Source organism: Sus scrofa, chromosome 4, assembly GCF_000003025.6.
Source record: "Sus scrofa isolate TJ Tabasco breed Duroc chromosome 4, Sscrofa11.1, whole genome shotgun sequence".
Taxonomy (NCBI): Eukaryota; Metazoa; Chordata; class Mammalia; order Artiodactyla; family Suidae; genus Sus; species Sus scrofa.
In genome coordinates this window covers 100,452,518-100,468,914 of record NC_010446.5, presented here as the reverse complement: position 1 = coordinate 100,468,914, position 16,397 = coordinate 100,452,518, and the positions used below count along the sequence as shown (strand labels likewise).

The 16,397-nt window shown below is 48.3% G+C and overlaps 1 protein-coding gene across 9 annotated transcripts in view; it reads left to right on the top strand.

Annotated features, from left to right (window-relative positions):
• LOC100519022 (neuroblastoma breakpoint family member 6-like) overlaps positions 1–16,397 on the top strand; it is a 32,023-nt gene that overhangs the window by 9,884 nt on the left and 5,742 nt on the right. For 3 of the 9 annotated variants that reach the window (XM_021090696.1, XM_021090698.1, XM_021090699.1), the window contains exons 3-15: positions 253–333; positions 886–1,015; positions 3,266–4,057; positions 5,426–5,630; positions 6,179–6,281; positions 8,329–8,543; positions 9,673–9,727; positions 10,580–10,794; positions 11,369–11,423; positions 12,499–12,713; positions 13,734–13,785; positions 14,556–14,749; positions 15,468–15,695. In XM_021090696.1, coding sequence (XP_020946355.1) covers positions 5,453–5,630; positions 6,179–6,281; positions 8,329–8,543; positions 9,673–9,727; positions 10,580–10,794; positions 11,369–11,423; positions 12,499–12,713; positions 13,734–13,785; positions 14,556–14,749; positions 15,468–15,695 — 1,510 coding nt within the window. In that variant the 5' untranslated portion in view covers positions 253–333; positions 886–1,015; positions 3,266–4,057; positions 5,426–5,452. Of the gene's footprint in view, positions 1–252; positions 334–885; positions 1,016–2,895; positions 3,139–3,265; positions 4,058–5,425; positions 5,631–6,178; positions 6,282–8,328; positions 8,544–9,672; positions 9,728–10,579; positions 10,795–11,368; positions 11,424–12,498; positions 12,714–13,733; positions 13,786–14,555; positions 14,750–15,467; positions 15,696–16,397 lie in introns of all 9 variants that reach the window. The other 6 variants (XM_021090700.1, XM_021090697.1, XM_021090702.1 and 3 more) reach the window with 6 other exon arrangements.

Sequence of the window (16,397 nt, the reverse complement as noted above, 5' to 3'; positions counted from 1 at the left end):
CTATTGTATTAGACGAGTAGTGACTGCTTCGAGGAGGTCAGGAGTCTTCATATCAGCACACACACCTGAAATGGAAGTGGTGTGTTTTGGGGAAAAGGTCAAACTAATAAAGAAGTTATTTCTCATTTTCTGATTTTCGTTGTTGAGCTAACGGAAGACTCGACTGTCAGACTACTATGCTGACTGTGATGCCGACTTAAACATGGGCTCTGATGATTTTGATAAAACAATGCGAAACACCTGTTTTGACAGATTGCTGCAGTGGCATCCAGGACTGTCAGTGGAAGTGGGGAATGACATGACACCACCTTTCGGACACCCAACTGGCAAGAGGTAAAAGAGGAAGGGACAGTCAGCCCACTGTATACAATGCTATGTGAGACCTAAATATCAATTGGTTCATCACAAACCAAAGAGAAGAAATCCATGGTCATACTGAGTTTTGGGTCCAGTCTAAAAGGCAGAGAGCCTTGGGAAACAAATATCACATACCTGACTGAGGACTTGAATGCAGACTCTCTGGTATCTCTTAAAACTGATAAGAAAATGACAACAAAATCCCTTTAGATGCAGTAAAAGCTTTATGTCCTGATTTTGGAGCCAGGCAGTGTGAGTCATCCACCTTTATTCCTCTTTTGTAAATTGCTTTGATAAATGAGGCACATTTGAATTTCCATATAAATTTGAGAATTAGTGTGTAAATGTCTTCCCAAATACCTACTAGAAGTTTGATTGGGATTCGGTAGTTGTGTCCATCACAGTGAGACTTGACATTGAGCCCTACTGAGTTTCTAATCTACAGCACCTTTTCCATTTATTTATTCTCCATTTCTTTCATTCTTTAATTTGTGAAGGTAATGGTCTGTAGTGTTTTTTTCTCGTAAGGCCACGCAGTCCAAGAATTGGTCAAAGACTTGTAGAAACTCTTCCAGAACAAGATACATAATTGGGCCACAAGAACATAAAAAGATAATCAACTCAGTGTCAGTGATCAGAGAAACAAATTAATACTACAGTGAGTTCCGATTATATATTCATTACCATGGTTAAATTTAAAGAGATTGAAAATACCACATGTGGTAAAGGGGTAAAGCCACCAGACGTTTCTTACACTTGGGGGAATGAGTAGTCATTCAGGCACTTTGAAAAGCTGAATGACAGTTGAGCACACACCCATCATGTGAGCAGCCTTTCCATTCCTAGGTGTTTACAGAGTATGTCCCCATAACAACCCGCACTTGAGTAGCCATGAGGAGTTTCTTCAGAAGGACTGAACCCTGGAAACTACAGGGACATCCATTAGTTGGTGAATGTATGAACTGACACAAAGTATCGATATAAAGGAATAGTGCTTAGCAAAAAAATGTGCAAGCGCTGCTGTTGCTTGTAAGATGGTGGAGATTCTCTGAATCAAGCTGCATGGAGGAATGCAGACAGGAAAGAGTCCATGCGTAGTTCCATTTATAAGGGTGCTAAAGATGCAAATTCATCTCTCATGGCAGTGGTTGCCTGGGGCTGAGGGTTGAGGGAGTGAAGGAAAGCAAAGGGGTCCAAAGGTTGTGAGGACATGGACACACCGTGTATCAGATGGTAGCTGTAGTTTTCATAGTGTAACCAGCTATCAAAGTGCACCTGATTGTGTACTCTAAAGTGATACAGTGTGTTGTGTCTGAATTATTCCTCAAAAGAATTCATGTAATAGTGTATTGTATTCCTCCAGACCGGCAGTGAATATTTAGCAAATGAAATTCAATAGAACACACTGGAGATTCCCATCCTTAATCATTAAACATTTAAGAACATATGCACTGAAGACTCCTGAAAACTCTTGCCGAGGACATGAAAGAGCCAAATAGGAGGTCCCGCCATGGTCCAGTGGGTTAAGACTCTGACCGCAGCGGCCAGGTTGCTGCGGAGCTTCAGGGTCAATGCCAGCCTGGCTGCAGTGGGTTAAAGGATCTGGCACTGGCACAGCTGCACCTTGAAGTCAATCCCTGGCCCACAAACAGCCCTATGGCATGGGTGTGGCCATTAAATTTAAGAAGACCTAAATAAATATATATAACATACATATCATATTCAAAGATTGAAACTCCTAATATTTCCAATCATATTGCCCCAGGCATTCCAGGGATAGTTTGCCAAGGGCTTGTAAAATGTATATGGAAACCACAGTACCTGGTTTGGCCCAGACAGCTGTGGAGAAGCATTAAGTTAGAGGCCTTACTCTAGGAGATTTCCAAAGTCATGTTCAACCTATAGCCATGAGGAGTTCCCGTTGTGGCTCAGCGGGTTAAGAACTCGACATCTTCTCTGGGAGGATGTAGGTTCGATCCATGACCTAGCTCAGTGGGTTGAGGAACCAGCCTTTCCATAAGCTGCAGCATAGGTTGCAGATGGGGCTCGGACCCAGGGTTGCCCTGGCTGTGGGGTAGGCCTGCAGCAGCCCATTTGGCCCCTAGCCGAGAAACTTCCCTGTGCCACAGGTGTGCCGGCAAAAACCATAGCAATGTAGACGCTGTAGTATTGGTCCAATAACAGTGTGACAAGACTGGAGAATAGAAAATTGACCCGCACCCATGTGCACTTCTTTGATCTTTGCCTTTTTGAGGTAATGAAGGATTTTTCAAAAACAGTATCCTAGAACAAATGACTCTTCACTTAGAATAAGTTAATATTAAAAGCCACTTTTCTCCACACACTAAGGGTAATTAGAGATGTTTCTCTGAAATTTCAAAGCTTTTCAGAAATAGTGGAACTATTTTCTCAACTAAGGCATAGACAGACATTTCTTACACATAAAATGAAGGCGTTCACTATGGACGAAAGAAATGATTCAGCTGAGCTATGTAAAACACGAAATCTTTAAGCTTATCTTACTTTACCGTTTTGAAGGTGACAAGGCAGTCCATAGACCAGCAGTCTATTTTACTTACCACGCATACATCCGACAAGGAATTTCTCCAAAATATATGAAGAGCTTTTACATGTCACACAAGAAATTGTAGACACCGTAAATTCTGAATTAGCAGAAGATTTGAAGAGGCACTTTAGAGTAGAAGATGTCCAAAATGACCCATCGGCTCTTGGAAACCCAAATGGGAAAGCACGGCAGATCTCAGAATGGCTGCAATGAAGGTTTGTCGGAATGGGGGGAGCCTGGAACTGGCCTGTCTTGGGGGGGCAGGGTAGGAATGGAACATGACCCAACCGCACTGCAAATGGTGTCCGTTTCTACCCTTTCACCAAGCACTTCTCTTCTCAGGTGCATGTGCCTCGGAGACACAGCGCCTATCTCCAGATGATAATTTGTTCAGCAATATTCATACCTCTTTTATGCATAATCATCAAAAATATATGTCTTTGTCATCAGAAAAATGGATAACCAAATTGTGCTATGCTCCTAAAACAGACTGTCTCTTAGCATAAGAATAAAACCAAATGACTGATGCAACCAATTGAGATGGAACCTCAAAACCAGACATTGGTTGAAAGAACACAGAGAAAGGGCCCCTCCTGCATCTTTACAATTCAGTGACATGCAAGAATAAACAAACCTCATCTGTGGGGAGAGGATTCCGGCCCTGTGTGTCTGTGGAAGATGGGAATTGACTGGCAAGTAGCACGGGAGCAGTTTGGGAATGGTGGAGGTGCAGTCTCTTGATCTGGGTGGTGATTCCACAATGGATACAGCATGTTGAGTGTACTGAGCTGTGCTCATAAGTTGTGTGTGTTTTTGTTCTGGTAAATTATATGTCAGTACAGAAGGGATGGCATTAAGAAAGGGGGGTGACAAAGACAAAAAGAGTGCCAGATGGCAGCAAATGGGTAACAAATATTCACCGTGTAAATAATAAGGATGCTTTGAGAAGAAAACCAAAGTGATTGAGCAGAACAAACACTACAGAGCATACTTAAGAGAAAAGATAAGGAAATTTAAAAGTTCACCTCACATTAAATGACAGACTGCCCTCTTGGGAAAATCACCCTGGAACAACCATCACAGACCTCATCTCCATTAAAAGTACTGTCATTCTGTTGACTGTAATGGGAGAAGGTGGGTTTTAATGCCCAAGAGAAATGGTTTCTAATGCACAATGCTTTCCTCACCAAATGTGTGGCCTGGGGGAGTTTTTTAACCTCTTGAGTTTTTCTTCATAAGGAAAATAACTTCTGATTATTCAGATAGTTCATAGGATTAAATATGATCCCTTTAACTATACCTGGTGCTAGGAACATACCTGACTTTGTCCCTCCTTTGTCCACTGTGTAGTTGTGGACAGAATACAGTTGGCAGGGGACAGATAAGATGCTCTCAAATAAACATTCCCCACCCACCATTTCTAGAAAGAAGTCATGTTAATAACTGAAGGAATAGGAGAGGAACAAGAGTCTTTTGAACAGCCATCCCCAAACCTTGACCTTGGCTAGTTTGCATCTGAAAGCAGCCTTGACAACGTTTAGACCAGGACCAGCCCCTGCAGTGTTCCCTGTCTGGAATGGAATGAGGAGGTACAGTAGAGCTTAGAACAGCCTTGACCCACAGGTTTGATCCCTGGCCTGGGATCTTCGAAGTTTGGGATGTTACGTTTCTCCAGAAGCCAACAGGCTGCCCCAGTGAAGAGAAGAATCTGACATAACACGGAGATGCAGCACAAAGAGCACTGAGTCGGGACCAAATACTTTTTCTAAATTACTCCTTCCCTTAGCATTATACTCTGCTTTTGTCCTATACTTTTATGTCACAGATCACATTGGGGAAGCCCAAAGAAGAACTTCATGGCAGTCTAAACGTTTGATGTCTTTCACTGGTGGAAGAGATTTAGGAATGTGTTAACATTTCCAGAGAAGGTGGGGTGCCTTCATGACAGCCCTTAAGACAATAGGACATGTTGGGAAACTACTTGTGTCTTGACTTTTTGGTAAACAGAGGAGAGTGAAGATGAGGGCTCCGCGCAGATGTGTTTTGGAGGGAGGGAGCTAGCGCAGTGGTATTAGCACAAGTGCAGACACCTATGAAGTGTGGCTGCTGAGGGTGTCCCCATGGCTGGTGACCTTCCCAAGGCACCAGGCAGCCTTGTGTATCAGCATGGCCTAGGCCCCTGAATCCAGGGGCCCCCAAGATTCCATCAACCCTCCCCCCACCTTCCAGTTCTGTTGTGGCAACTCCAGACAGTTCCCTGGCACCGTGGGTCCCCCTTCCTCACGCCAGTCCCCGTCTGAGCTACAGGCAGGGCCTTGGGCTCTGAGCTCTAGCATCTTGAACTTGGTTTCTGTGGATACAGATCCTCCAGTGTTGTGGGGTGTTGATTCGGGTGTGCCCAACAGTAAGTTAAGAATTCTAGTTTTCCTCATCCCTCAGTCCCGCTTCAGCCTATGGGATTCCACGTGCTTTAATCCACCCTGTGTTGTGTCTTCTCCCCAGGCCCTGGCTCTCCTGCCACGTGTCACCATGGCAGTGTCTCTTGGCCCTTCATCAGACTTGAGGGCACAACACAAACTCATGCGAGAGAACCAGGAGCTTCAGCGGCAGCTGGCCCAGAGCAAGCAGGACTTCCGAGACCTCAGGGAGAAATTCCTTGTATCCAAAGCTGCTGCCTACTCCCTGGCCAACCAGCTGCAGAAATACCGTACGTCCTAGGGGTCGGGGGCAACCAAGCGATGAGTGGTCACTGGCTTCCTTCTAGGAAAGGAAACACTCTCCAGACTTGATCTTCTCTCCCTTTGTCAAAATGAAGTTCATTCTGACCACAATCCAGGGCAGGCAGAGGTGGCTCTTTCTCCCTCAGTTGGCAGAGGGTGGGAGAACTGAGGCACCAGGGAACCATCCCCTCAGGCCCCTGCTCTGTGTCTCACCTCAGAGGGAACAAGTCCTGGGAACGTGGCCCTTGATTGAGGGTCAGTCTGGGGGTGTGTGAATTCTGACCTTGCCAAACAGCAGTTAATCTTGTCTCGTTCCTTTCTGTGCCTTGGAGCTTGTCTTTCCTCAGCTCTAAAATGGGGAGGACTGGAAGGCCGTGCAGTTGGGAGCCCGAGGAATCAGATGTGGAAATCCCTGTGTAGAGCCTGGAAACGGGCTTACACCTGCCCTTGGGATGGACTCCGCCTCCTCCCTAGAAGGCAGTGACCACAGCCACGTGTCCAGCCTCCCCCTGAGGCAGCGTCTCTGTTTTTGCAGAGTGTGAGGGGGACAGAGACATCATTGAATCCGTGCTGGGGGAGAAGCTAGAGTTTAAGTTGGTGAAGCTGGCAGAGGATCCAGCGCTGGCCGAGAAGTTCCGGTAAGGAGGGTTCTGTGCTGGGAGGCCGGTGGAAGTGGGGCCAGGATCGACACTGGGCCAGGAGAGGACAGAGATGCTCATGGCAGGCACCCGGGCACAGATGCTCATGACATAATCAGAGAACAGCCACTGGTGAAGTATGCAGTACAGTTGTTATTCAGAGCCTCATTTAACATGGTGGGTTTTTTTTGGTTTTTTTTTTTTTTTTTTTACGTTTAGGGGCATGCCTGTGGCATCTGGAGGTTCCTAGGCTAGGGGGGTTGAATCAGAGCTGTAGCCGCCAGCCTACCCCAGAGCCATAGCAACCCTGGATCTGAGCCACATCTGCAACCTACACCACGGCTCAGGGAAATGCCAGATCCTTACCCAGCTGATCGAGGCCAAGGATCGAACCCACATCCTCATGTATGCTCAGTTCGTTAACGACTGAGCCATGTCGGTCACTCCCTATGCCTTTTTTTGTTTTTAATTTTTCATCTTTTGGTGATGCTTGAGGCATAGGGAAGTTCCCATCCCAGGGATCAAAGCAGCACCACATGTGAATCAACTATACTTTACTTTAAAAATGTTTTCAAATAAAATATATGAAAGTGGAAATACCCCAGGATCCTGCCGTATAGCACAGCGTATACAATGACTGTGAAAAGGAATCTATATATGTATAACTGAATGACATTGCTGTTAGGACACATTTAAACAGCATTGTAAAACAACTGTAATCCATCGTTTTTCTTTTTTTCAAGAAAAATAACCTGAGCACAGCCACAGAGACATGAGCCACAAAAGTGACAATGCTGGATACTTAACCACAGGTTATCAGGAAACTCCAGTTGTTATTCAAAGCCTCATTTGCCACGTGTTTTTTTTTGTGTGTGTGTGTGGTTTTTTTTTTTTTTTTTTTTTTTTTTTTTTTTTTTGTCTATTAGGGCTACACCTGTGGAATATGGAGGTTCCCAGGCTAGGGGGTGAATCAGACCACAGTTCACGGCAACGCCAGATCCTTAACCCAGAGCAAGGCCAGGGATCGAACCTGAATCCACATGCATGCTCATCGGGTTCGATAATCACTGAACCACGACGGGAACTCTGCATGCTTTTTTAAAAAATTTTGTTTTTTGGTCCTGCTCAAGGCATAGGGAAGTTCCCATCCCAAGAATCAAACCAGCACCACATGCAAATCAACTATACTTTACTTTAAAAGTGTTTTAAAATTAAATATATGAAAGTGGATATACTCCAGGATCCTACTGTATAGCACAGCATCTGCAAAGAATATGGAAAGGAATCTATATATGTATAAGTGAGTGACATCGCTGTTCAGCACACGCTCACACAATATTGTAAAACGACTACACATCCAACATTGTTATTTTTAACAGAAGGAAAGTAATCCCAGCACAGCAGCAGAAATTTGAGCCACAAAGGTGACAATTCCGGAGGCTTAACCACAGGCTATCGGGAAACTCCCAACTCTGCTATTTAAACAAATTATTGATTTGAAATCACAGCACATGAAATTCACTTAATTCAAATCAAACGAAGAGCTCAGGGGCATTTTGTACATTTGCAGTGTTTTGTGATCCCAACCTCCTTTCCCTTCCCTCACAATCCCCTCCTGACTGACTCGAGCTTGGCCTCCATCCTGGACCCTGTCATTCCCTTGGTCTTTCAAATTCACACCAGCCGGACTGTCCACAGCAGGTGTCTGGCTTTGTGTCAGTGCCTGATGTGTATTTTCATGTGGAAACGGGCATGGCTGAGGGAGGACCTGAAGCGCCCTCTCCATGAAGCAGGTGTAGGAGGACACTGGGGTTGTTCCCAGAAGAACACGAGGAATGGGATGTCAAGGACTCTCAGGGGAGCTCTGGCTGTTCCAGAGGCCGCCGTTGTTGTCCGTTCCCCTTTCTCTCTGCCCCAGAAAGGTCACCCCCTAGGTGTCAGACCTCTGCATCGAGAGCTCCTTGGGGATGCCAGGGAGCATCAAACGCCCTAAGAGTGTGTGGTCCATGTCTCTGGGATTTCAGATTGTACCTGTGTGCCCCCTCAGGGAATTGGATGTCCTGATTCACGCTCAGGCAAGAGAGCTGACCCAGTTACGGCAGAAGGTGAAGGAAGGGAGGGATGACTGTGTCCTGCTCGTTCAGCACCTCACCGACCTCCTCACCCACAAAGACCTTGACAAGGACCAGGGGCAGGGCTTGCGAGAGCAGCTGACTGAGGGACACAGGCTGGCAGAGCGCCTCGCCCGCAAGTTCAGCCCAGGTAAGGGGGCCACGGACCCCGATTGCACTGGGCAGCTCCATGGTCCCCGAGTCTTCACACCTCACTAGGCATGTTTTGGGGATTTGTAGGCTGTGCTTGCAGACTATGGTCTTCCTGGGCCCGGAACTGAACCCGTGCCACAGCAGTGACAACAGCAGATCCTTAACCCACTGAGCCCCCAGGGAGCTGCTCACTATGGAATGTTTTTAGCAGCTGTTTGGTTTTCATGGCCCATTAGGGGCTGTGGTAGGACTAGGACGGGCTGAGGGTGAGGACAGAGGGGAAACAAACGCGTAGGGTAGAGGTCACAGTATTCCGACTCTCTGCCTCCTCCTTGATGGACGAGGGCCTTCGTGCAGGAGGCAGCATGCACCCAGGGATAAAGCACAGAAAGGAGGCTGCGACAGGAGGCAGCCTGTAGAGGGAAAGGAGCCCTGGCCTAAGTGTGACAGTTGCCTGCTTCCAGCCTGAGTGCTGCTTTAGAACTGGGACTGAGTGACGGACTGTTCCTATCCGGATACCTGTTTCCTCCTCTGTGTAACAGATCAATCACTCGATGGTGGCTGTAGTGATGAAATGTGGGGATGTGAACAAATGAAGGCCCCTCCGTGTGAGGGGTTGGAGAAGGTCCTTGATGTACTTGATGAACTTGGTGCTGGGAAAGCTGTCTAGGGTGGAGCACTTTCCATGGAGAGAATTTTCCCTTGATACCATACACACAAGCCCACTTGATGAGCCCGTGATGTCCCCAGATGGAGGGATGTGGGGTTAGGTGGTTCTTCCTCTCCTTGCAGAAAGGAGAGGATCTTGTGAGAGCTGCCAGAAAATACAGAGTGGGAGTTTATGGTGAATTTGTGGCAGGAGGGATGATACCGTTGTACAGGTTGAGATGGAAGCTGGACGCCAGTGCTGTGACATAAGGAAGAAGAGACAACTGCAGTGTTTGCCTGATGACGTGGTGATCCAGCCCTTTGGAGGCAAGGAAATTGCTAAAAGACAATGCGTTAGACCGTCACCACCATCCTAACTCTCACATAGATATGTATGGCTCCATGGCCACATGAGTGCTTGTGTTTGTCGTGGGTGAAGTGGGCAGAAGCTGACTGGGGATTTCTGAATTTGTTTGCAGAGAGCAATGAAGACGAGGAGGAGGAGGCCGATGAAGCAGCAGCACTCACCCCCAGGTAACAGCACCTGTCAGGATGTGGTCGTGGGGAGATAAAATATGGAGAGGTCCCAGGAAGAAGAGTAAGTGAGGTCAAGAGAGTCATAGGGCCAGATGCAAGGAGAAGCAAAGTGCAGACTGAATTTTCTTCCTTCCCTCCTCCCATGTGGAGATGGCCAGTTGGCTCGGTTGTGTCTTGTCTCTGTGGCACCTGTGTGTGTGACCCAAGGCAATGCACTGCCCTTAGGATCTCCTGTGCACACAGGGAATATCTAGTCTTTCCTACATGAACTCCAAGGTGAGATATTTTTGGTTATTCGGAGGAAGGTAACTTCAAAGAAATAAAGACCAAGTAATTAAGGAGTAAATCCAAGACTTAAAGACCAAGAAAATTATCTAGATCAAAAAATGTACTTGTCATGTGACAATCGTTCTAATAAGATGCCTTAGAGGACTTTCTATTCCTAAAAGAAGGCATAACATCTCTGGGAGTGTATGATGCCTTGTAGGTGAATTCCCTTGGCTGCTTTATGTTGAATATCATGTGACTCAGGCCCATGGTGCTAGCGCCTGGTGTGGTAGTTCATGTGTGGCTCATGTTCCGGAAAGCCCCACACTGGGATGGCTGAGTGTCCCTCCTCATCAGATGATGTGTGGCCAGGGCAGGGAGCACATGCTGGTCTCTCCGTCTCCCAACCTGTGGAGCCACACTGCACTTCACACACAGCAGCACAGTTACCTTCTTCTTTAAGGATGTTGCCCTTTTGCTTTCTGGGACCACTCCCTGTCCCTCCCCTGAAATCACCCGGGACAGCTTGGTGTCTGTCCCTCTCAGTTTAATGTTCTGTCATTCATTTCCCACCTGGCACAGCGTGGAAGTGCAGGAGGCTGCAAAGGAGGAGGTGCTACAGGAATCCCAGGATGAATGCATTTCGACCCCTTCAATGGTCCAGGAAAGGTCTGACTGCACCCAGCCTTCCGGTGATGGCACTTGTGCATCTGATGAGCCAAAAGTTGGCCCTGCCGCAGATGGAGCCTGTGCTGGCTTCCACGCCAAAGAGGATGATGTTCCAAGCCCTCCCCCAGGTAGCCTGCTTATTCTTTGTTCCCCACAACCCGTCTAGACTGAGCAAGGTCTTCTTCGAAAGTAGGCCCTGTAGATATATGTCGGTTCAAGTCAAGGGAAAAGATGGATTATGAGACCCAAACACCAGGTTAGGTCAGGGAGCCTTCATCCCTTCCTAGGTCGAGGTCATGCCTCTGTCCACCTGGACCCACTTTCAGGCCAATGGACCCCAGTCAGGTGTGACAAACTCTCATTCGCCCCAGCTGGACCCCAGTAGTGTAGAAACAATTCTAGATCATACCTCAGCTCATTTTCTAAGATCTCTGGGGGAAATCCACTCTCTTAGCCATCTGTATAGCCTCAGCAGAGAGGATGCTGGGAGAAGGTTCTTCCAGATCAGGAGGCGATTCCCTAATGGGTCTGGCCGCAGTGCTAATTCTCCTAAGCCTTCACTGAAGTGTCCCGGATCATCTCTGCCGAGGTACTCTGTTCTGACACTGAGAATATTAATGTCGTTGTGGTCGGTGTGTGCACTGAGTTGCCAAGTGTGAGCAGTGATGAACTCGTGTGACATATTGTCTCTGAATTTCTTAGCAGGAAATCAGAATGGTCATGAGGAAGTGGATGGACAAGAGCCACTGCCCCCCAGGTAACTCTGAAGCTTTGAGGGCTGTGAATGTCGGTACTGATACCAGGAGACCTCAGATGCAGGGAACACCAGAAATTGCTCAGTATAAAATAACTCTTTCATCCCTTCAGGCAACAGTCAAATATCTCCTTTGTTAGCAAAGTTGTCTATTTCCCTTGGGATAGTGGTACGGGGTTTCAATTTCTTTTTTTTTTCCTTTTTTTTTTTTTTTTTTTTGTCTTTTGAGGGCTGCACCCATGGCATTTGGAGCTTCCCAGGCTAGGGGGTCTAATGGGAGCTGTAGCAGTAGCTGTAGCCCATAGCCTATGCCACAGCTACAGCAATGCAAGATCCCAGCCGTGTCTGCAACCTACACCACAGCTCAGGGCAACACCAGATCCTTAACCCACTGAGCAAGGCCAGGGATCCAACCCACAACCTCATGGTTCCTAGTCAGATTGGATTCTGCCGCACCACGACAGGAACTCCCATGGGTTTCCGTTTCTTAATCCCTCAAGGTTAGTGATGCACAGTGAGTAGCCGCAGGTGAAAGAGTCAAACACAAGAAATCCTGCAATCACCAGTCCTCTCCTGGGTGGTTAAAAACCGGGGGAGACGCACATCTGCTTTGAGTCCTTTTGGCATCAGCATGTTAGTCAGTGTTGGGAGGCTGGGGAAGAACCTGGAAAACCTTTCATGCTATATCATACTCTGGATAAAATAGGTCCTGCAGTCTGTATTTCCTCCACAGCCGTACTCATTCGGACAGTGTACACTCAGTTCCACACAGGGTCTGCAAAACCGGGGGAGCCAGGATTTCAGTCCTCTGTGTGTGCTGGGGTCCTGACTGTGGCCTGAGGGAGAGGTCATTCTCCTCCAGCAGCTGGTTGTGGGGCCAGAACCCCGAGCCTGTGCTGTTCCCTCTCCCTCCCCATGGCAGCCACACTCCGCCTCACATCTAGGAGAGTGGTTTCTCCCTTCTGGAAGAAGACTGCCGCTTTGCTCTCTGTGTCTGCTCCCTATGCCTCCCCTGAACAGGAGCGAGAAAACCTCCTCTGAGTTTACTTTTCTGTCTTCCCCTCCGCATCTGGCACAGCGCGGAGTTGCAGGAGGTTGCAAAGGAGGAAGTGCTCCAGGCGTTCCCAGATGAAGCTGTTTTGGCTCCTTGCATTCAGCAGGAAGGTTCTGACTGCTACGCGCCTTGCAGTGATGGAAAACTGGCATTTGATGAACAGAAAAAGGGGTCTGTTCTGGATGGAGCCTGTGGTTGCTCTCCTGCTGCAGAGGGTGAAATTCCAGCTGGTCCCCCAGGTAGCCTGCACGTTCTTTGTTCGCCTAGTCTGATAGGAATAATCCCCTCGGGTAGACTGTATGCTGACATAATGTTTGGAACCTGGCACTGCAGTTGCCTTTAAAGCTTCCTTGCTGGTGCTGAATTCTCTTAGCTTTTGTTTCTCTGTAAAGCTTTTCGTTTTTTCCCCTTCCATTGCCTTTAAAATGACATAGTCCATGAAGTAATGATTTTGTCCACGTTCTAGTCATGTTTGCCCCACTGCCAGTTAATTAGCCCCAAGGCAGTCCTGCCAGACTCACATGTACCTCTGTCACCATGGCCAGGAACTAACGTTCAAGCCTCCTAATTTGGAGTGAGTCTCTCATCTCCCATGAAATGCACCCATTGTCATTCCTGAGCAATGTGCCTCCTGAGTTTCTGCCCTTCTCTGAGGCTGCTGCCAGTCTGCCAGCCTAGAGTCTACGTCCTTTCATTTGTCTTCTCTTGTCCCGACTCTTCTGGAACCAGAACATAAGCACCACTGTCAACTTTGGTGCATGTCTCTGAAGCAAGGAACGGCCCTGGAATTTGCAACCTTAGGAATAGAAAGGCCCCTGTTTCTCTGTAGCACTGAAGAGTCTTTGGACTGGCTGGGGTGTAGATTCCACTCGTCCGTCTAAGCTCAGCGTGTCCTTCATCTTATGCATTAACAAGCCTTTCAGCTGGAAGAAGCCTGAATATTATAGCAAGCCCTGAGTTCATAGTGAGGAAGTTCCCCAGGATCTGCGGGGAAACATTTATGTTGAGCTGTTTGCAGAGTCTCAGGACATAAGCTAACTGTGAGGGCGACTTATCCTAACAAGGAGGTTTGTCTGGTGCCTCAAGACGGAAACTCAGTGCCCTCTTTTGACACTCTGTCTAGGGCCTCCGGGAATATTTCTCTCACAATAGGCTGTTTTCACATCGTGTGTATTAATGACCCTTGCAAAGATGAGGCAAAGGATGGAGCAATTTAAGGGGATCTGCCTAAAGTAACTGTGCTGTTAATTTCTTTGCAGAAAGCCAGAATGATCATAATGGGGTGAAAGAACCAGAGCCACCTGTCCCCAGGTAATTTTGAGTATGTGGGGCTGTTCATAGAGTAATGACATCTGCAGACCTCTGACCCAGGGAGAAGCAGAAAGTGCTGGGTCTATGTGTGTCCTCCACTTTGCCAACCAGCAGTTCTCCTGTTGTGTGACGTTTTCTGCTCTCATTGTGGTGCCCGTGTTGTTTCCCGTCTCTCGTTATGCTCTCAAGGGTAGTGACCCCCCAGTCAGCTGACACACGTGAACTATGTCCCAGGGGTCTGTGGCACTCACTTGTTCTCTCACGTCTGCTGTCTGCCTGTTTGGCATCAGCATGTTGGCATAGGTTTCATAGCAAGAAATGGAGACTGACAGTGATAGTATATTATTGCCACCACAAAGAGAGACAGAGGCCTTGATGGCCTGAGATGCCTGGGATTCCAGAGGCGCCCCCCACCCCCCTCCCCATGCTGTAGGCCCATTCCCACCCATTTCCCACTTTCGATGCCATCGAAATGAAGGGCTGACACCACTGTTACGTGACACTCTGTGTTGTGGGTCATGACTGTACCGTATGGAGGTATTCGGTCTCCTCCTCATCAGCTTGTCGTTGGCCAGAGCACTGAGGACCGACTGTCCTCGCTATTTCCTGACCCTCTAAAAACACACTCTGCCCCCACCCCAGATACACACCCAGTTTGTCCCTCTCTAATGGGTCAGCCAGCCCCTTGGCTGCCTTCGCCACACTCTTAATCATCTGATCCAAACCACATAGACTCTAAGATTCCTGATCACTCTTGGGTGAATCCTCAGGCCTCCGTCCCCCACCAGGCTCCGCGGGGAGCTGCCGCCGATGGCAGAGTGTGGTGTCCCACTGAACTCACTGGATGGAAGCGCTTGGTCTTGCCCAGGTCTTCCCGACCTGTCGGACTCCTTCTGGCCTTACAGGAGTGCTGCCACCCTCTCATTTGAGAACATGGATGTTCCTGATGCTCAGGATGCAACCAGTGAGTAGTCAGGGCCCAGACCCCCCCGGAGGGGTGTGTGGTCTCAGGACTGTGCACTGCATGACCTCCCTGAAGAGACACAAATTCTGGTTCTGCAACCCTTCTGTGCCTTAGCTCCTATCAGGACTCAGGCCTGTACTACACTATTTATACTTGCTAGGACCTTGGCCCTTAGCCGACCCCACGTGGGAACAGAACATACATGTGTGGGGAGGCAGAAGAGCCGCCAACACTTATGAAGAAGGACGTTGAGAAGGCTCCAGAATTGGGATGTTCTCTTCGCTTTGTCCATGTCCTATCGTTGTCCAACTCCCTTTTCTATTGGTACCTGCAGACTTGAGGCCATACTTCTTCCCCTGGTCTTTTAGTCTTGTGGGCAGACATCAACAACTCTTTCTCCCTCAGGCCTTCTCATTAGGCTGAGGGACTGAGGTATGAGTCAGAGAATAATAGGTGTGACTTTATCGCAAATCAAACCCTCTCGGGTCATGTGGGTGATTTATTGTCTCAGGGACATCACAGCCTGGCCCCTGGCATCTCCGCATCCTCAGGCATAGCCATAGAGATGGCATCTCCTTCCCGTACATGATGGCTGCCTGTGTTGTCTGGGTCACTGTGTGCTTTCTCTGTTAGGCTGGGACATCGGAAAAGGGTGTTCATGGAGGGCTTAGCAAAGGAAACCTTGGATGGGTGCTACTGAACCCGGTATTCTTTTCAGGTGACACCTGGGAGGATTGTCACCAAGTGCCTTTGAGTTTTGGAAGGCCAGAGATGCAAAGTTCACAAGCTCAGCTGCAGACAAGCACCCAGGTGGCCAATGATCTGCAGCTGCCCCTCGACCAGCATTTAGATCGTGGCGATGGCAAAGCCAGGCTCCACCTTTCCCCCACCATCCGGGGATTTACTGCCAACACTGATACCGGGGACCAAGGGCCACTCTTCCAAGGTAAGAGAGAAAAGGGGAATAGGGAGTTCAGGCCAAGGAGATGGGCGACAGAGTTGTGTGTTTTTCCCCCTCTTTTGAAAATAAAGAGCCACCTTCATCGGGAAGTGTACCAGTGGGTCTGTTGGATAACACCTCATTTAACTCAATCTCTTTCCTCTTATCCATAGCTGTCAGTTTCGTTCTCCTCAGGATCCGCTTCTTTGATTTTCTAACTTTGAGCTTTTCCATCCCTCACCTCCATGTCGATGGGCATGTACCATCCTTACCCTCCAGGAGTCTCAACATCTCCAGCTGGAGCCTCGGGTGCCTGGGGCTCATCTCTCAGATGTTGGCCTCACCTGAGAATGAGGAGGGACCCGGGTTCTCAGGTGGAGGTGAGATGAGAAGGAGCAGCACGGAGCAGCCTGGAGAGGCTCCTCGAAAGTGCTCAGGGAGTGTGGGGAAGCGTAGCCCTGACAGGTGCCATTAGGTCCTGGGGTAGCTAGTTGTCTTCTCTTCACTCCTGCCTCTCTTTTTCTTGGCCTTGGCCTCCCACATTCCCAGCCAAGTCCCAGCCCCTCTGGCTGAGTCTCTCTCCTGCTCACTTTCCACAGAGGCCTGAGCATCAGTCTAGTTTCATAGCAGATTTTGCAACAATGGGTAGTTTCAATGCCCTTGATTTTCATACTCCTCGATTCCTCCCCCGTATGTCACAGTTCATAT